The sequence below is a fragment of the Ovis aries genome, chromosome 23 (genome assembly GCF_016772045.2).
Source record: "Ovis aries strain OAR_USU_Benz2616 breed Rambouillet chromosome 23, ARS-UI_Ramb_v3.0, whole genome shotgun sequence".
In the NCBI taxonomy this organism is placed as follows: domain Eukaryota; kingdom Metazoa; phylum Chordata; class Mammalia; order Artiodactyla; family Bovidae; genus Ovis; species Ovis aries.
Genome location: NC_056076.1, coordinates 7,596,264 through 7,617,379, shown reverse-complemented (window position 1 = coordinate 7,617,379; position 21,116 = coordinate 7,596,264). Strand labels below are relative to the sequence as shown.

Sequence of the window (21,116 nt, the reverse complement as noted above, 5' to 3'; positions counted from 1 at the left end):
GGCACCTAGGAGTACTCAGTACATTTTTCTCTTTTTTCTTCTTTGTGAAGCCCCGCAGGAAGGGAAGAAGGGCACACTTTGTGACCATGGTTGTGTATTGGTGGGAAGTAAAAAGCAGGTCCAGGTAGAAGCTCACAACAAGCTGGGGTGTGCAGAGGGTCAGGGCAGTGAAGAGGAACCCAGAAAAGGCCCAAGTCAGTGTCAGGAACATTCATCCCCAACGGAGCCCCATGTCTCCTGATCCCAGGAGCTCCTGGGTGGGGTGAGGGGTGGGGTAAGAATGAGAGCCCTTGGATGAGAAACACCAGGGCACCACCCCCCCAGTTGCCGGGGGCCCTCATTCTAGACTTGTCAGTACAGGAGCTGGTTCGTGCCATCTCTCAAGCAAGCCCCCGTCAATGCCAAGGGCTCCCAACCCTCGGTCAGAATCACAGAGCCCTGAAGTCTCACCTCGAAGGCACAGCCAGCTGTGGGGACCAGGCTCTGGGCCAGAGGACGTGCAGGGGAAGGAATGGCCACAGCCAAGGGGGAGGACATGTACGCACACACACGGACTGAGAGTGAGTATACTTCCAGAGCATAGCATCCAGGCCACTGGGAGGGCTCCTGGGGGGCGTTTGCCATGGTTCAGCCCACAGCCGGAGGTGGACAAGACATGCTGCCACTATTCAAAGGAAAGCCAGAGCAACTATTTGACTTCAGACAAGGCAGACTTCAGAACAAGGAATGTTATCAGGGATAAAAAGCACATCATATGTGAAAAGGTTGTCAATTCTCAAAAAAAAAAAAATTTGACAGTCCCAAAAGCATATGTTTCTAATAACAAAATATCAAAATCCATGAGGCAAAAGCTGATAAGATGTCTGTGTGACGTTTATAAATTCTTCTATTAGAGGTGACATAGACGAATCCATAGCTATGGTTGGAGACTGCAACCTGCCTCTATCCGCATGTGATCCATCAAACGAGGAGAAAATCAGAAAGAGTATGGTGACCTGAACAGCACTATCAGTCAGTTTGATCTACTGATCACTTATAGGATTTTACATCCAACAGCAGAATGTACATTCTTCCCAAGCTCACATGAAATATTCCCCATGGTAGGCCATATTCTGGACCATAAAACACACCTTAATAAATCTAAAAGAAGAGAAATCATACAAATAATGTTTTCAGGCTACAATAAAACTAAATCAGAGTTCCATAAGAGAAATATAGCAGAGAAATCAAAAAATACAGAGAGATTTTAAAAGCACATTTTTGAATAACCAAGAAGCCTCAAGAGAAATCCAAAATTTTTTAATTTGATAAAAATAAAATTATAGCTTACCAGAGTGGCTCAGCTGGTAAAGAATCTGCCTGCATTGTAGAGGACCTGGGTTTGATCCCTGGGTAGATAAGATTCTCTGGAGAAGGAAATGGCTGCCCACTCCACTATTCTTGCCTGGAGAATTCCATGGAGCCTCGTGGGCTATAGTCCATGGGATCTCAAAGAGTGAGACATGACTGAGTGACTAACACACATAGAGAATTTGGGGGATGAAGTGAAATTTATAGCATTATATGCCAAGACTGATGGAGAATGGAATAGCAAGTCACTCCAGTGTTCTTGCCTGGAGAATTCCATAGACAGGGGAGTCTGGTGGGCTGTGGTCCATGGGGTTGCAAAAAATCAGACATGACTGAGCAACTAACACACACACACACACACACACACATGCCAAGACTGAAAAGGAAGAAGAATCTAAAATCAATAACTTAAGCTTACACCTTAGGTAACCAGAGGAAAAAGAACAAAATAAACCTAAGGCAAGCAGAATAAAGAAAATAATTTTAAAAACAGAGCAGATCGATGCAATTGAAAATAATAGAAAAAAAAATCAATGGAACCAAAATTTGATTCTTTGAAAAGATAAGAAAAATAAGACATACAATAGAGGGGGCAAAGACAAACTAGAACGTGCTAGATCTTCTCCAACTGTTCATCAACATTTCCCAAAATGACCTACAGAGAGCAATACCCAGTGGCCCACATCTCATGAAAGCTCTATTTTGGCCAATTCTAACCCATAATTAGCGACTTCCTTTTCACTTTTCACTTTCATGCATTGGAGAAAGAAATGGCAACCCACTCCAGTGTTCTTGCCTGGAGAATCCCAGGGACGGGGGAGCCTGGTAAGCTGCCATCTATGGGTTCACACAGTCGGACACGACTGAAGTGACTTAGCAGCAGCAGCAGCAACCTATAATCATATTAAAAAAGGAGATTCTGGGATGTAAGAGTTCCTCAGTTAAACCAACTGACAAAACACAGTTGGACACACAGTGTCTCTGGATTTTTTTGCCTCAATTGTCAATTGGGATAATAATATTTACCTTGCCTACATCTTAGAGTTGTTTAAAACTTAAATGGAATAACATAAGAAAGTGCTTTGAGAATGACAGTGCACAGCAAAATAATATAATGATATTTTTGTCAATAAACCAAATTTATAATATCTTGCTATTCATTAGCCATTGAAATGATGATCAAACAGACATCCAAGATTATAAAAAGGCTTGAAGTTTGTATGTCTCTACAAACTACTGAGCCATTATATCGCTTTGTCCTTTCACCACGTGAGCTAAAAAAATTCAAATTTGCTTCTGAAGATCTTCATTAGAAATGATAAAAGTTAAAAGTAAGATAAATTAGCTCAACTGAAGCCACATCAAAAACTGCAGCTAGGAATTTTAATAACATTGAGAGTAAAATGGAGAGTTCAGTCTTATTCAGTCATGAGATTAAAGGGTAATGGTCTTATTCAATGTATTTTTCAATATCTGGAATATTAAAAAATACAGTCCATGGAATTCTGTAGGCCAGAATACTGGAATGGGTAACCTTTCCCTTCTCCAGGGGATCTTCCCAATCCAGGGGTCAAATCCAAGTCTCCAGCATTGCAGGCAGATTCTTTACCAGCTGAGCCACTAGGGAAGCCCAAGAATACTGGAGTGTGTAGCCTAACCCTTCTCCAGTGGATCTTCCAGACCCAGGAAATGAACCAGGGTCTCCTGCATCTCCAGGCGGATTCTGTACCAACTGCGCTACCAAGGAAGCCCTTAAAGGATAACAGTCTTACTCACTATAAGCATTTTTGAATATCTGGAATAAATGCTGTTATGAATAAACGATTAAATAAGAAGAAGATCATCTTAAGACTGAATTTGCAGAAAAATACAGAATCAGTTGAGATCAAATTTTGAAGAGTGAGTAAAGAAAGTTATCAAAGCTCAAAGTGGTTTCCTGCTTGTGGACCCCTGGAGTTGCCACTTATTTTCCATTTTCCAAACTTATTCCATCAACATCCTGGAACTGCTATTGAGTCACTCTATCACTCAAATAAATTAATTGGTTTTGTGGTTTTGTTTTGTTTTGTTTTGTTTTCCTATAACACAGTCAGCATCTGCTTCTAATGCTTAAAACCAATACCCTCAACTTTTACAGACACAAACCCAAACATAACAGGCTTCTTATCATGCCATGTTCTGGGCACTGATTAAAAATCTGTAATCTGCCACCTTATATCCATTGCTTTTTAATATAAATTTATTTATTTTAATTGGAGGCTAATTACTTTACAATATTGTACTGGTTTTGCCATATATCAACGTGAATCCACCATGGGTGTACACATGTTCCCCTTCCTAAATCCCCCTCCCACCTCCCTCCCCGTACCATCCCTCTGGGTCATCCCAGTACACCAGCCCCAAGCATCCTGTATCATGCATTGAACCTGGACTGGCGATTCGTTTCACATATGATAATATACATGTTTCAATGCCATTCTCCCAAACCATCCCACCCTCGCCCTCTCCACAGAGTCTGAAAGACTGTTCTATACATCTGTGTCTCTTTTGCTGTCTTGCATACAGGGTTTTCGTTACCATCTTTCTAAATTCCATATATATGTGTTAGTATACTGTATTGGCATTTTTCTTTCTGGCTTACTTCACTCTGTATAATCAGCTCCAGTTTCATCCACCTCATTAGAACTAATTCAAGTGTATTCTTTTTTATGGCTGAGTAATACTCCATTGTGTATATGTACCACAGCTTTCTTACCCATTCGTCTGCTGATGGACATCTAGGTTGCTTCCATGCCCTGGCTTTTATAAACAGTGCTGCAGTGAACATTGGGGTACACGTGTCTCTTTCAATTCTGGTTTCCTCGGTGTGTATGCCCAGCAGTGGGATTGCTGGGTCATATGGCAGTTCTATTTCTAGTTTTTAAGGAATCTCCACACTGTTCTCCATAGTGGCTGTACTAGTTTGCATTCCCACCAACAGTGTAAGAGGATTCCCTTTTCTCCACACCCTCTCCAGCATTTATTGCTTGTAGACTTTTGGATAGCAGCCCAAATGGGAAATTTTGTAGAATCAATTCCAGCTTGTATGGTCCTCTCCACTATTTTTCTGGATGAAGAGAGACATTGGGATGACAGTTATGCAGTCATAACTTGTGCTTATAACCACTGCTTATCAGCCCAGGTCAAGGTTCTGGTCTAGGAAGACAAGATTGTCTAAATATCCACTGTGTCTCAGAGAATCTGGAGAGAGCCTTTAGACCATGGGTGAACACTCTGAGATAAAGTTATGGTAAATACCAAAACAGTAAACTAGGAAAAGAGACAAGTGTTAATGCTAGACAGAAAAAAAAGATATTAACTCTGAAGAGAATGAACAATCATTTTTATCATGGTATTCAACTAAGAAGAGCATTGGCAAGATCATTAAAAAATAAACAACAAATATTGAAATAATCAAAACTTTAATGTGAATATTTTGGAAGGATGGATACATGACAAAGGTGTGTGTGTGTGGTGTTTGTAGAAAAGACAATATCAAATTCAATAAAGAGTGTCCAAAATGGAAAAACATCTAGTGGTGATAGATGTACACGATGCAGAAAAGCAGAGGGACTTCCCTGGCGGTCCAGTGGCTACGACTCCATGCTCCCAGAGCAGGGCGTCTGGGCCCAACCCCCGGTCAGGGAGCTCAGAGCCCGCACGCTGCAACTAACACCTGCTGCAGACAAACACACTCTTTTAACAGCAGAAAAATAAATAACCAGAAGTGACATTTTCTTGTCTCAATGGAGGTAAAATCAGGACAGGTTTTTTGTTTGTTTTTTTGTTTGTTCATTTTTTGCCAAAATGACCCTTGTACAGCACACTTCAACTCTTTGAACTACATGCCCTTACAAAACACACTAAATGCGGCATTGAGATAGAAGCGGCAAAGTGTCACTCATTTGATTTTTTTTTTCTGCATTTAATCTTCACGTTAATATTATCAGGAATTTTCCCCTAATATCCTTTGATAAGTGAAACTAATGATAGCGGAGCTCTACATTTTATTCATTCAAACAACAGAATATAGTAAATCAAGGTAAACGTTTGCATGCCCTACAAAACCCGAGTCTAAAATTACACATAAAACTGGAAAAAAAATGTTCTAAAGAGGGTGACTATATAACATCATTCCAGCAGGGAAAACAGATAATAAATGGGGATAATTTAAGACATTTATTACCCATACCCACAAATCAGATCTTTCCTTACAACATAGTTAGCGCTTTAAATCTGGGACAGTAAAATACGTAAACCAACTTTGAAGATTTGTAAAAAAGAATTTAGGAAGCATTGCAGTTAATTCTAGAAGCTACAGTTCCACCTATTGGATGACCAGCAAATGTATAAGAGCTTAGAGACTTGATTTAGAATAATGCAATGACAGATCAGTGGAAAAGCATACTAATTTATGCAAAAGCCCAAATGTGAAGGTCGATACTTTCTGGACATTCTAACGATGGCTTAACTAATGATGATAACAAAACAATGGTAATACATGTTTATACTGTTTTCTATTTTTTCAAAGATTTTTTTTATCATTATTGCGGAAAAGAGCTTAACTTTGTATTCACAATTTAGTACCTCCCCCTGTACTTTATAAGCATCTGTATTCTACAATATTCAGTCTTGCTGAAATTCATACAAGTGGTACAAAACAGCATATTATTAAAAATCAAGGAGAAGCACTTTGATTACAGTGACTTCTAATTTCCATGTGGACTCTACCAAATTAGAAAATTACTGCAATGCAGCTGGACTTTTTATTTAATATAGTTTTAGAAAAACAAACATAATTTGGTTATTTACAATAAAAGTTAAGTCATTTTTATTTAATTCTGTATAAATGGATAATATATTTTAAACGTATATGTATATTTTAGTAATAAACTTAATTACTTAAAATTCTATAAGTATCAGTATTTACTAGCTAAAAATTATAACCTCATCCACCTGCCTCCCATTTATAAGCATAATTTCAATTTAATGAAATTCCTATTCTATTTTCCCAGTGTGCATAAAGGCTTTTAAATAATGTTTCAAGGTCTCTCTGATGATAATATAATCAATACCTAATCATTGTAGGCTAATAAGATGTCTTCTTCCCCTGACAAAACTGTGTACGCTATGATGGCATTTAACAAACTTACCTACCTTGTCACCACACAGCAACTCGCTGTAATTGGTTACTTTTACAGATACTAAAAGAATGGCATTCAAAGAAAACATAGACTTTATTTAATATAGTACCAATAAAAATCATGTATGTAAAAAAGAACCTTAGGAAGCATTTGTTTCCTATATAGCACCTTGCAGAAAAGATTTAACACATAATTTAATTCAATTCTGACCTTTCATGCTGCGGATCTGTTTCCTTAGTAACAACTGGAATAGTAGGTACAGTAGGTTAGGGAAATACATATGTGTGTGTGCTAGTGTGTGTACGTATATATACACACATACTATATATACCATATACCTACTATGGATACCATATATTGTATACATATACAGTAGGCATAGTTTTATATATATATATACATATATATGCTCTTCCCTGGTGGCTAAGAGGTTAAAGTGTCTGACTCTAATGAGGGAGACCTGGGTTCGATCTCTGGGTCAGGAAGATCCCCTGGAGAAGGAAATGGCAACCCACTCCAGTATTCTTGCCTGGAGAGTCCCATGGACGGAGGAGCCTGGTGGGCTACAGTCCATGGGGTCACAAAGAGTGGGACATGACTGAGTGACTTAACTTTTACATATATATGTATACATATATATATATATAACTAGAACTTTCAACCCTAATATATTAGGCACAGTTGACAATTCTAGCAAGTTAATGTAATATTAAAGAGAATACAATGAAAGTGCTTTGTTAAGTAAAGATGTCCAAAGAAAATGAATGACCAGAGTTTCAATGGCATAACAGATGACAGTGCAGCAGGATCTACAGAGGAGGTCGGAGAAATTTCAGCAGGACTTAAGAAGGTTCCAAATCCGTAAAAATTCTGAACCCTGGAGATGAAGAATTTAGAAAAGAAGGGACAGAGTAAATAATTCTCATAAGTGTTTTGAGAGGCTTTTTTAAAAAAGTTTAAAACATCCATGGAAAAAGAGACAAATTTCAAATACTGTGGTTTCTGTAACCCACACATTAAGTGGTTTACATAAAAATCCTCCCTGAAATCATGTTGCCATGGTAGAAATTTTTTACTTCTCACCTATGTCATTTAGTCATTGGTTATCAGGATCTCCCAGAGGATTGGTTATCAGAATCTCCCAGAAAGTAATATTTTGGTTAACTTTTAGGAAGAAGTCATTTATCTTTTAAAGGATGCCAAGTTTGCTTCACCGTGCAAACGGATAGTCAGCAAGGGACACTTTCATAGATCTGATCTAGTTAACAAAACAGTAGACGGTTTTCTTGTAAAACTGCCTGCCTACGTTGTTACAAATATATCTGTGGAAACACTTCTTGAATCCAGATATAAGTATCTATAAGCAAACAAATAAAAATGACAGCTAACTCTCATTGCACATACATAGTACAACTGGGAGTGATCATTTTCATTCTTTCCCTTCTGAAACAGTTAGGGGCACTCACAGTTTCCACAATTCACAGAATAATCGCACTATTTAGTGTGCATGGTATTTAAAGATAAAACCACAACATATCCACTGTCTTGCTAAAACTGTAAATTACAGCTTAAGAATCCAGACAATGTGAGAATTTGCTTTGGGTTCATTTCAGATTATCATGCCAAGTCTCCAACTTTGGAACCTAAATGAATCTTTGAGATGAATCTTTTAGAAATGAGGACCTTTTAAAGATGAGTAATGAGGACATGAGACAGGAATGATCACTGTTTTGTCATTACCAAATCACTGTGGTTTCAAGGTGGCCGTGACCGTTACTGAGTTTGACAAACACTTTTCATTGTTGCTTCCACCTAGAATTTGGACAACAGCAGGCATGGTCTAATTGCTCTGCGAGTCATATCATGAGGCCAAGCTGTGTACCTGGTCAAAACTTTGAAGCAAAAAAAGTTTTTCTGTACCCTCCTACTCTTTGATCCCTTTTCCTCCTTCCTTACACCTTCCTCAGCCTCTTCCCCTCTCCTTCCCAGTAATGGACTTGGGCGCCACTCCTACACAGCTCTAGCGAGCCCTTAACTGACTTAGCCCACCGACCCTTCCTGGCCATGTTGTTGTTATTGTTGTTCCGTCACTAAGTCATGTCCGACTCCTTGTGACCCCATGGACTACAGCATGCTAGGCTCCTCTGTCCTCAACTTTCTCCCGGAGTTTGCTCAAATGTCTACTGGGTCAGTGATGCTGTCTAACCATCTTAATCTCTGTTGCTTCCCTCGCCTTTTGTCTTCAGTCTTTCCAGCATCAGGGTCTTTTCCAGTGAGTCAGCTCTTCCCATCAGGTGCCCAAAGTACTGGAGCTTCAGCTTCAGCATCAGTCCTTCCAACTAATATTCAGGGTTGGTTTCCTTTATGGCCATGATGACGGCTTAACAATGGACAAGTCATCGAATGTGCTTGCTCTCTACCAGGCGGAAACAAGGATTATGACTTGCTGAGAGTTGTCGGCAGTCATCTTGGAAACACAAGCAGAGAGTCTGAAGGAGAGTGAGGCTAACATCAAGGGAAGTAGATCCAATGCTGTGACAGGGGATCCAGAAACTGTCTTTTGTCCGTTCTTAATTCTGGACGTAATCTTTAAGCCCTGGCAAATAACCCTTCCCTGAAGCTTGATCTTCCCTGGATTGTCCCATTACATGATTCAATGTTTCCTTTTATGTATAAGCTAATTAGAGTCAGGTTTTCTAAAACATATCTGTTAAGAATGCTCTCTATGGTTAGGTAGTATTTTTCTTGTCAAATGAAATAAATTTGATCAATCAATATCCAAGGTAGACAGTAAATAGTGGGAAGACATTTTATGACGATCCATGTACATAACAGTTATCATTTACATGCTCCTATGATGGGCTTAGACTCTAGCCCTTGGTCCAAGACAGAAGACCGGGTGGTTGACATAAATGTCCTCTCCTGCACCACCTGACGGTGGATTGGGAGGGAAGGGATTTCTGTAGTTGTTGGTTGCCTAGAAAGATAAACACAGAGGATGTTAATAATTCACTGAATTTCAGCACTTGATCAAGACACTCAAAACAAATTTCTCCTCAATTCATCCATAATATAGGTCAAATTTCTATTACAACTAATTTCACAAAACATTCTCTTCATTGCATGGACTTTCCATGAGAAAATCACATTCTTGATCTCACGACTCTGAGATACAACAGAGATTAGTCTTGATTATCACTTGATATAGAGGGGTATAAATTACCTCTTTAGATGCAAAATTCTCTCTCCTAAAGTTACGCTATTTCAAAGAGAACAATAATTCGAATTTTTATATGGAAGGTCTAGTACAGTATTTTCCCATAGTGGATAACCATTAATTTCTGTTGAATGGATGAATTACTAAAGAAATGTTTTTAAAGTACACCATGTCCTGGCTTAGGAATAAGAAACTGAACACAACTTAAAAATTACAAAAGCAAGACTACATTCACTTTCAAGATGATCTTTTACAATCATTAATCTTCTCTAGCTAATCAAGTCACTTTGACCACATGTATGTATGTGTGTGACAGAAAATACAGAGGCCTAAGTGAGAGCGGGGAGAGAGAACAGGGGACAGAAATGAAGGGAAGAGGAGGAAGAGGAGAGAGAGGCCTTTTGGTGAGTAGTGAATAGCTTGAAAATTTAGAGTGGTGTTGGTGTTTGCACAGAGAAAGTAAAAGGAAAGCTCAAGTGCTATTGCTGTCTACTCAATTTGTCTTTTTTAAAAGAGCCCCCGAAGAATCAAGGAAGTCTAACTTTGACAGACCAGCTGACTATCTAACTTTCTAATTGCCACTCAAAATATCAAAAAGCCTGCAGAAGCCCAGAAGCATTGAATATCTAGGGCAGGAAGTTGCAAAGCACCTTTCCTCCCCTGGAATTGAGAGCAGTACGTGTGCCTTTGCATTGGCTTGAGTGGACAACAGCTAAGGACAGAGAAGAGTCCCAAAAATCGTATGTGACAGAAAAAAGCCAGACTTCTCTAGCCTTTGCACTTGGTGCCCAGAAGCAAAACATGAGTTATTGAGGAAGACAAAAATTTGTTTTGCAAAGAGTAACTCCTTAATAGAAGAAGAAAGCTAAACTGAGAGATTATTAAGAAGTCTGAAGCGCACACACTGGATTGTCAGAAGCTTTTTAGTACTAGACGTTTTGGCCATGTAGCATTCAAGTGCAAATAATTTAATTGAAGAGAAATGGATGTAATTTTAGATAACACTCGGGAAAATGTTTTATTGTAAGATTTTGTAAACAGACTAATGTGCATTAGAGGGAATATTTGACCTACAGTGGAGACAATGAGTGAGCATGAAAATAAGCATACATCTTATCTGCAAACCCAGAAGTAAATTTCCTCCTCTTTCAATTAAACATGAAGGAGCAGGAGCAGGTAGAAACACGGGAACAATGTCACAGTTAACCCGAGTCCTGCCGCCCAGCAGAAGGGTCTCTAGCTTCATAATCTGGACATCAATCAATTAATCAATTAATCCAACATCATCATAGTAATGAATATCCTGTACTGCGTCCTTTTATGTGCTTGCTATGCATTCGTTCAATTTAATTTAACCCTCACAAAAACCTCAAGACACAGAAATATTATCATGCCCTGCACCGGGTCAGATAGCATCACTCCCAAATGTATGTACTTCCTAGACCTTCATTAATGTGACCTTATGTGGAAATAGGGTTGCTTCAGTTGTCACAGTTTAAGAGGAGGTCGTACTGAAGAACCATGGGCCCTTAGCTCAATATGACTGGTGCCCTTAAAAGAAACGGAGAAGAGACACAGACATTCACATGTGCACGCGGAAGAACGCCATGTGAAGATAGAGGAAGAGGTTTGAGCAATGTGTCGGCAAGCTGCAGATCGCTGATAACCACGGCAACTGAGAGAGAAACATGGAGCAGAGCCTCCTGCCAAAAAGGACCCAACACTGCGGAGACCTTGATTCTAGATTTCAGCCCTCCACAACTGTGAGACAACAGAATTCTCTTCTTTCTAGTCACCCACTTTGTGGTAATTTTGTCATTGCAGGCCTCTGATGGCGGCACCTAAATGTGCAATGTTGACTATTATTTTAAGTGTACTTGCTCCTTTATTTATATGGATGTAAAACATGTGTAAACATGTTTACATGTGTAAACATGTAAAACATGTGGATGTGTCCAAGGGTATTAATCATCAGTTCAGTTCAGTTCATTTCAGTTCAGTCGCTCAGTTGTGTCTGACTCTTTGTGACCCCATGAATCACAGCACGCCAGGCCTCCCTGTCCAACACCAACTCCTGGAGTTCACCCAGACTTGTGTTCATCGAGTCAGTGATGCCATTCAGCCATCTCATCCTCGGTCGTCCCCCTCTTCTCCTGCCCCCAATCTCTCCCAGCATCAAAGTATTTTCCAATGAGTCAACTCTTCGCATGAGATGGCCAAAGTACTGGAGTTTCAGCTTTAGCATCATTCCTTCCAAAGAAATCCCAGGGTTGATCTCCTTCAGAATGGACTGTTTGGATCTCCTTGCAGTCCAAGGGACTCTCAAGAGTCTTCTCTACCACCACAGTTCAAAAGCATCAACTCTTCGGCGCTCAGCCTTCTTCACAGCCCAACTCTCACATTTATACATGACCACAGGAAAAACCATAGCCTTGACTAGCCAGACCTTAGTCGGCAAATCATAGGAGACTAAATCAGAAAAGAACTGCTTCATCAAATAGCTGAGACTTGAACAACAGGCGACTGTGTGGTTAGGTTATTGAGAATAAACAAGAAGCTTGCAAGCTGCAAAATGGACTGACTTACCAAGACACTTAGGATGCAAGAAAGAGTTGGGGGGAGGGGTGAGTAACTATTCTGAGAACACTTACCCTATTCTGTGTGATCCAGAAGTCTTTAAATAGGCCTCTTTTCTGTTGCCTTTTCCTTCTGGGAACGCATGTACAAAAGAGAAATTAAGAATGACATGTCAGTACTAGCAGTATTTCTTCTTTTTTTTCCAAAGATTTTTTTTTATGTAGACCATTTTTAAAGTCCTTATTGAATGTGTTACAATACCGCTCCTGTTTTAAGTTTTGTTTTTTTGCCGCAAGGCATGTGGGTCTCAGCTCCCCAAACCAGGGACAGAACCTGTACCCCCTGCATTAGGAGGCGAAGTCTTAACCACTGGACCACCAGGGAAGTCCCAGCACTCTTATGATTTCAAACGCTCTATACCTCACCTGCACCCCGACCCTTACTGATTATTCTGAAGTTGATCATGGCTGCTTTATATGTAGTCACTCAAAATTCCATTGACCTAAATTTTTCCATTTTTCCTACATCCTCCAATGTGCTCACAAATGGCAAAGGCAACTAAATGGATATCCAGTAGTGTAGCTTAGTAATTAATCTCAGGGAGTTTACTAAAGAATGCTGCAGAGTGGGTTATTACATATATGACTGACAACCTTCTCCAAATAATCTCAGACATATCCCACAATTAAAAGTTCCTTTTAAATGCCCACAGTGTAACTTCTTGGATGACAATGACAAAAGAACTAAGCTTTACAGACTCTTTCAGGCATTTCACTAAACCATCTGTATTGCTTTGCTTGCTGAGTCCCTTCAGTTGTGTCCCACTTTTTGCAACCTTATGGACTGTAGCCTGCCAGGCTCCTCTGTCCATGGGATTCTCCAGGCAAGAAGACTGCAGTGGGTTGCCAAGTCTTTCTCCAGGGGATCTTCCTGACTCAGGGATCAAACTCTTTTCACAAGTGAGGAAATATATGCAGATCTATGACCTTTGATTCATTGTTAAATTATCATTCATAAGGCTTGTTATATCATAACATAGAGTTAACTTTCTAAGTAGGTCCAAATATATATAAATATATATATACGTGTGTATCTGTGTGTATACATGTGTAAAGAAATATATTTTAACATAAGCCTTAGTGTATACAATGTGATGAAAGAAAACAGAACATGATTTTTTTTCTTCCAGTTTTATTGAGATATAACTAACATGGAGCGCTGTATGGGCTTTCCTGGAGGCTCAGCAGTAAAGAATCTGCCTGCCAATACAGGAGATGTGGGTTCAATCCCTGTGTCAGGAAGATCCCCTGGAGAAGGAAAGGGTGCTTGGTGCCCAGGGGCTTCTGGGTGCGTACCAAGCATGAAGGAAGGATTTCGTTTCCTCAGGCACCCTGTGATGTATTTTGGCTTCTCTCCAGGTCAGCGCATCTGAAGCTGAAGCGGCAAGATTATTTTAAACGTTAAAAAAAAAAAAAGAGAGTTGGTTTTTTTTTAACACAGTTAAACACAGTTCAGAAGGTCATTGTCAGGCCCTTGGGTTATTTTTCAAGATGTTTCTTTTCTAAGCAACGACCACAAACGGATACTAGCAACAGGGTAGAAAAGAGCACTCAATTTTTGCTTTGTGGTTTTGGCCATGATCGTGCATTCAGGTCCACTAATCTTCTTTTTATCACATTTAACCAAGTAGAACAATATATTCTACTGTTCCATTTAGCTATTCATGTAAAAGTGATGCGTTCTCATGACGCAAAATCCATCCTGGCTGACACCTGTGACGCTCCCGAGACCTGCCTGTCACTCAGTCTCTCTCCGCTGTGTTCCTCGTGTTCCCACGTGCTCCGCCTGTCACGTTGGCCCTTGGCACATTTTTTATGAACCAAGGTGAAGCAGGGGAGAAACCCTCACTGCCACTAACGACCTGGGTTCCACTCATCGATTTGCTCATTTCTGACCAGGGATTGACTGGAGAGCAGCCCACGATGCAGAGAAAGGGACGTCGACAGTTTCATGTTTCAACTTAATTAGACAAATGCTTGTGGACCATCCACTGTTTGGAAAGACCAGCACTAAATGCCATCAAGCACGAAGAAATGAACAAAACACAACCCCTGCCATTATGAATAGCAGGGAAGACAAGCAAGGAGGAAATAATTAAACTGCAAAGCAGGCTGCGAGGCGGGGAGGGTGAGAGGCGCGATGGCACTCTGGACGGTGACCTCCTGTCTGCTGGCAGGAGGTAGAATGCAGGGCAGCCTCCCAGAGGGGACATGCTCCTGCACCGGAACATCCACAGGACTGAGACTAAATCTGGGGAAACCAGCATTTTGGTGGCATCACAGAGGGAAAGAGTCAGGTGTGTTCACAGAATAAAAGCTGTATTTTAATACAACTGGTCAATATCAGGAGAGTAAGTAAACTAGAAAATACAAATGAATATTAGATTGAAAGAAAGTGAAGTCACTCAGGCGTGTCCAACTGTTTGTGGCCCCATGGACTGTAGGCCACCAGGCTCCTCCGTCCATGGAATTTTCCAGGCAAGAATACTAGAGTGGGTTGCCATTTCCTCTTCCAGGGGATCATCCCAAACCAGGGGTCGAACCCTGGGCTCCAGCATTGTAGGCAGACGCTTTACCATCTGAGCCACCAGGGAAGTTCCTAAATATTAGATTGAGGTTAGATTAATCAGGCTGAACAGAGGGCACCCGTGACACAAGGTTAATGAGTTTAGCATTATTCTGGTTGCAGTGGAAACACAATAAATAGTCTTTAAACAGCGAGACAAGGTGGCCAGTCTAACTTTTAGAAGAGGAACCAGGGAACGTCAGATGAGTTAGAAGGAGAGAGATACCTGGGAGCAGGCAAGCAAGTTGGAGGGATCTCAGAAGGCAGGTGAGCAGTGAGGGCCACTTTTGGAGAGCTGCAGGCTGGGGGCATGGCAACAAGATGGAGAAACCTATGGGAAACCCTACCAATAAGCACACATGAGTGTGTCCGTGTGTGTGTGTGTGTGTGTGTGTGTGTGTGTACATTAATATCACTGGGGGAGAGGAGTGGAGATGGATGTAGTCATTCACTCAACAAACATATACTAAATGGCTACAATGTGTCAGACTTTCAAAAAGTAGACACCAAAAGTTTGATTCCTTCTTTCCCTGAGACTTTAACACAAGGGATGGATGGGAGGGAAGCTGAAAGAGAGGGGATATACATACACTGACAACATCCATTGGATCATCACTGAAAAAGCAAGAGAGTGTTCCAGAAAAACATCTACTTCTACTTTATTGACTATGCCAAAGCCTTTGACTGTGTGGATCACAACAAACTATGGAAAATACTTCAAGTGATGGGAATACCAGACCACCTGACCTACCTCCTGAGAAATCTGTATGCAGATCAAGAAGCAACAGTTAGAAATAGACATGGAACAACAGACTGGTTCCAAATCAGGAAAGGAGTATGTCAAGACTATATTGTTACCCTGCTTATTTAACTTATACACAGAATATATCATGAGAAACACTGGGCTAGATGAAGTACAAGCTGGAATCAAGATTGCCAGGAGAAATATCAATAACCTCAGATATGCAGATGACACCACCCTTACGGCAGAAAGCAAAGAGGAACTAAAGGGCCTCTTGATGAAAGTCAAAGAGGAGAGTGAAAAAGTTGGCTTGAAGCTCAACATTCAGAAAACTAAGATCATGGCATCTGGTCCCATCACTTTACAGGAAATAGATGGGGAAACAATGGAAACAGTGACAGACTTTATTTTGGAGGGGCTCCAAAATCACTGCAGATGGTGATTGCAGCCATGAAATTCAAAGACACTTGCTCCTTGGACAAAAAGTTAGGACCAACCTAGACAGCTTACTAAAAAGCAGAGACATTACTTTGCCAACAAAGGTCTGTCTAATCAAAGCTATGGTTTTTCCAGTGGTAATGTATGGATGTGAGAGTTGGACTGTGAAAAAAGCTGAGCGCCGAAAAATTGATGCTTTTGAAGTGTGGTGTTGGAGAAGACCCTTAAGAGTACCTTGGACTGCAAAGGAGATCCAAACAGTCCATCCTAAAGGAAATCAGTCCTGAATATTCATTGGAAGGACTGATGCTAAAGCTGAAGGTCCAATACTTTGGCCACCTGATGCGAAGAACTGATTCATTGGAAAGGATCCTGATGCTGGGAAAGATTGAAGGCAGGAGGAGAAGGGGACGACAGAGGATGAGATGGTTGGATGGCATCACCGACTCAATGGACATGAGTTTGAGCAAGCTCCGGGAGTTGGTGATGGACAGGGAGGGCATTCTGCAGTCCATGGAGTTGCAAAGAGTCAGACACCACTGAGCAACTGAACTAAACCGAACACATACACAAGTAACTGATTCAGCTTGTTTCATGGCGGAACCCAGCACAACATGGTAAAGCAACTATCCCATTAAAAATAACTTAATAAATAGATTAATACGTTAGTTAGAATCACGAGTTACAAGGAATGATTCCAACCCAATGTGACTACAAATAAGATTGCAACAAATACCTAGACTGGTGAGTTGATGAATGTGGGGCAGCTAGGAGGGAACGGCTAACCAAGAACATCCTAGAAAATTCCCCAAGTGTGTCATAGACAATAAAAGGTAGGAGACTTTAGAAGAGGCCAGGTGACCCCCCGCTCTCTCTAGGGTAGCCCCTCCCAACTCCTTTCTTCTCAATAATCTGTAATAAAGGCACCTATATGACTTGTTTCAGACATTATATAACCATTTAAAATCACATTGTTTGCTTATTAGAATGTGCATGCCATCACATCTCATTCACCGTGGTCAGAATAAATATTTGATGAATGAATAAATGAAGGTGTTGGGGGTTCCCAGGTGGTGCAGTGATAAAGGACCTGCCTGCCAATGCTGGAGACACAAGAGATGCAGGATAGATCCCTGGGTCAGGAAGACCCCTGGAGGAGGAAATGGCAACCCGCTCCAGTGTTCTTGCCTGGAGAATCCCACTGACAGAGGAGCCTGGTGGCTACAGTTCCTGGGGGAGCAAAGAGTTGGACATGACCAAGCACACGTGTAATGAGTGTTCAGCCCTGGTCTTGTCCTCAGAATCCACCCCTCCCAGACCCCTCTGTCACACACACACACCTCGCGCCTCACCTGCCAGCCTTTTGTGTTTGCAGGAGGAAGAAGACAGATACAGCTGCAGACAGGCAGTTGAACCTGTGGATGAGGGGGCAGACGGCCCACTCCTCCTAATTCTGAGATGAACTGCTCTAGCCTTCTCCTCTAACACCTCCACAGCCCCTGCTCCTCCTCTACCTTTAAGACCAGCGTTTAAAGGACGTGGCCTCAGTGCATGAGTCCTAAGACAGCTCAGCCAGCTACTGGGTCATTAATAGAGAAATTCAAGCATCAGAATTACTCAGGAGGAGTTCCAGTACTCACCTCTTATAAGTAATGACAGTGATGGTGGTAATTAGGACCAACAGCAACAGCAGAACTGCCCCACCAGCCACAAAGGGGATGTATGTGTTCTTGGTTTCACCTAGGAGGAAAAAAACAAATGAATTATAGGAGGAATTAGGAATTCAGCTAAAGCTAGAATAGAGAGGAAGTTGGGAAAATTTTAAAAGGGTATGTTCAGTTCAGTTCAGTTCAGTTCAGTCACTCAGTCGTGTCTGACTCTCTGAGACCCCATGAATCGCAGCACACCAGGCCTCCCTGTCCATCACCAACTCCTGGAGTTCACTCAGACTCACGTTCATCGAGTCAGTGATGCCATCCAGCCATCTCATCCTCGGTCGTCCCCTTCTTCTCCTGCCCCTAATCCCTCCCAGCATCAAAGTCTTTTCCAATGAGTCAACTCTTCGCATGAAGTGCCCAAAGTACTGGAGTTTCATCTTTAGCATCATTCCTTCCAGAGAAATCCCAGGGCTGATCTCCTTGCAGTCCAAGGGACTCTCGAGAGTCTTCTCCGACACCACAGTTCAAAAGCATCAACTCTTCGGCGCTCAGTCTTCTTCACAGTCCAACTCTCACATCCATACATGACTACTGGAAAAACCATAGCCTTGACTAGACGAACCTTAGTCAGCAAAGTAATGTCTCTGCTTTTGAATATGCTATCTAGGTTGGTCATAACTTTTCTTCCAAGGAGTAAGCATCTTTTAATTTCATGGCTGCAATCACCATCTGCAGTGATTTTGGAGCCCCAAAATATAAAGTCTGACACTGTTTCCACTGTTTCTCCATCTATTTCCCATGGAATGTTAATCATCACAGAATAACAATGTATATAAAACAAAGAATCCAATTTAAAAAACATAGGATGAGTAGGGGGAAAAGACTTCTTTCAGAGTCACCTAAATATCTCTGACTCCTCGCAGATTTTCCTTACTTCCTTGATCTAATAGTGGGTTTGATACCTTAAGAAGAATAAGAATAGAAAGCACTTACTCACGGTAGGTAGCACTTCATTCTAATGAACTCCCAATCAGAAACACAGAATCTTTAGTAGGAAAAAAAAAAACTATCAAACTAAAATATAAATGAAGATTACTGCTGGTACTTCCCTGGTGATCTAACGGTTAAGACTTTGCCTTCCACTACAAGGCATGAAGGTTCAATGCTTAGTCAGTGAACTAAGATTCCACATGCTTTATAGTCAAAACCCCAAAATATGAAACAGAAGCAATATTGTAACAGATTCAACAAAGACTTTCTAAATGGTCCACATTAAAAAAAAAATCTTTTTTAAAAAATGAAGATTACTCCTTAGTTCTGATAATAATAAGTACATCACAACAGTATGTAATTTTGATATCTGTAAGTAGAATTTTGCTTAAGAAATACTGTCTACTTAATGACAGTTTAGCATAAAAATAATCAAGAAAAGTATGTTACTTTTCCAACTCAGGTATTAACTGGACAGACCAGCAATCGGGGAAAATCTGAAATTTTCACACTGATTCTTTCACTATTTAGCTATTTGACCACCAGCAAATTCCTAACCTTCTCTGCCTGCCTTCCTCCAACTGTCAAGTGATGCCAACACTCCTAATTACATCTTGGAGTTGGGATAAGAGTCTAATGAGGCAATATTCAAATGAGCAATATTTGCTCCCCTCTGGACCGAGATCCCATGAGATCAGAGACCATCTCATCTTTCAGATGTCCTCCTGCCCACAGCACCCCTCACCCACCGCCACCCACAGAGCTCGTTGCAAGAAGACATCAGAATATGTTGTTGATGGAAGTGGGATTGAATGGAAACCAAGGTACTGTCTTTATGGCCATCTCTCTTTAGGTGGCAAATTTTCCAGGCCCCCCTCCTGCAGAAAAGGGGCAGCTATGGCAGAGACCAGCACAACTGCCCATCCTCTTGAAACTGAGCTTTAATTTCCTGATTCCCAGGCTGTCTGGAATCCCATGGCATCCTGAAAACCATGCTTTTCATAGCAGTCTTCCCAATCTCTCATTCAGATGATTTCTTCCTTCCTGGCTCCCTATTTAGCTGAGATTTTCTTCCATGATAAGAGCTCAAAGTTTACTTCACTCATTCTTTGGTAAGGTTTACTGCAAAGAAAGACTAAATCATATAATAAACATTATTTTTACTCTATAAATTTGTTTAACCTATAAGGTGAATAAAGATAGAAAAATATACAAACACTTTAAAGACCTCGTATGTAGCATCTAAGGTGGGGTTTTGTTCAGATATGATGGGGAGAAGAACAGTGAAATTTATTCAGAACAAAAATATACTGAATCACCACTGCAAAAGGAACAAGGGAATTTTCTCCCAATCAAATAATAAATTAGCATTTTTCAGTTCTTGGCACATTTTTAAAAGTAAACAAAATATTTGAAGTTATTCTACATTGTAACACAGGCTTATAAAAGGACCACAGTTGCTATGTTGACATAATTTGAATACAGTAGATGCTAAGGTTAAGTCAAATGAACAATCGTGAAAGAAAAAAATGAAAGTTATTGTTCAGTTCAGTTCAGTCACTCAGTCATGTCCGACTCTTTGAGACCCCATGAATCACAGCACGCCAGGCCTCCCTGTCCCTCTTTCAGTATCCTATCATTTTGCCTTTTCATACTGTTCATGAGGTTCTCAAGGCAAGAATACTGAAGTGGTTTGCCATTCCCTTCTCCAGTGGACCACATTCTGTCAGACCTCTCCACCATGACCCGCCCGTCTTGGGTTGCCCTGCGGGCATGGCTTAGGTAGGCAGAATAGGGAAAAGGAGTCCAAAATGGCGGTGGCTAAAAGACAAAGAAGGGAAAAGCCTGCGAAAAAAAAACAAAAGAAGGTCCGTGGACCGGAGTGAGGACCTCAGGTAAAACAAACAACACTCCTGGCTGGCCCAATTTACATAGGACAGGCCCAGGGAGAGATAAACATATGAAAAGAGGAACCAAAGCTAGCTCTCTCTCTCTCTCTCTCTCTCCCCCCACCCCGCATGCTGGGGCGCTCTTCTCTTCACATCTTTGGATCCATGTGCCCTCACACCTCAGAGATGGATTTTCCTGCTGTCTTCTAAATAAAATAGAGCTGTAACACTGATTTGTCTAAGAGCTATAACATGGTCCTTTCGAGACCTGAGAGCTGTGACATGTGAGGGGGCTTTAATGTCCGTCACTCCAAATCTTTGTTGTGACAATACAAAGAACCGAGGAACATACACTCATGTGACTGTTATGATCAAAAAATTCATTGACAGTACTCTGGGGAAATAATTTACCTACTTTTTGAAATATTATTTAGATCTTAATTACAG

The 21,116-nt window shown here is 40.9% G+C and overlaps 1 protein-coding gene across 2 annotated transcripts in view; it reads right to left on the bottom strand.

Annotated features, from left to right (window-relative positions):
- Positions 1-4,794: 4,794 nt before the first annotated feature.
- CD226 (CD226 molecule) overlaps positions 4,795-21,116 on the bottom strand; it is a 117,225-nt gene continuing 100,903 nt past the window's right edge. Inside the window, exons 4-7 of one of the 2 annotated variants that reach the window (XR_009598283.1) lie at positions 17,773-17,872; positions 13,683-13,761; positions 12,402-12,459; positions 9,491-9,510 (exon numbers count right to left, since the gene is read on the bottom strand). Coding sequence is in view for 1 of the 2 variants with exons in the window: in XM_060405585.1 (XP_060261568.1) it covers positions 9,397-9,510; positions 12,402-12,459; positions 17,773-17,872 (272 nt within the window). In the remaining variant the exon portion in view is untranslated. Of the gene's footprint in view, positions 9,511-12,401; positions 12,460-13,682; positions 13,762-17,772; positions 17,873-21,116 lie in introns of both variants that reach the window. The other variant, XM_060405585.1, reaches the window with a different exon arrangement.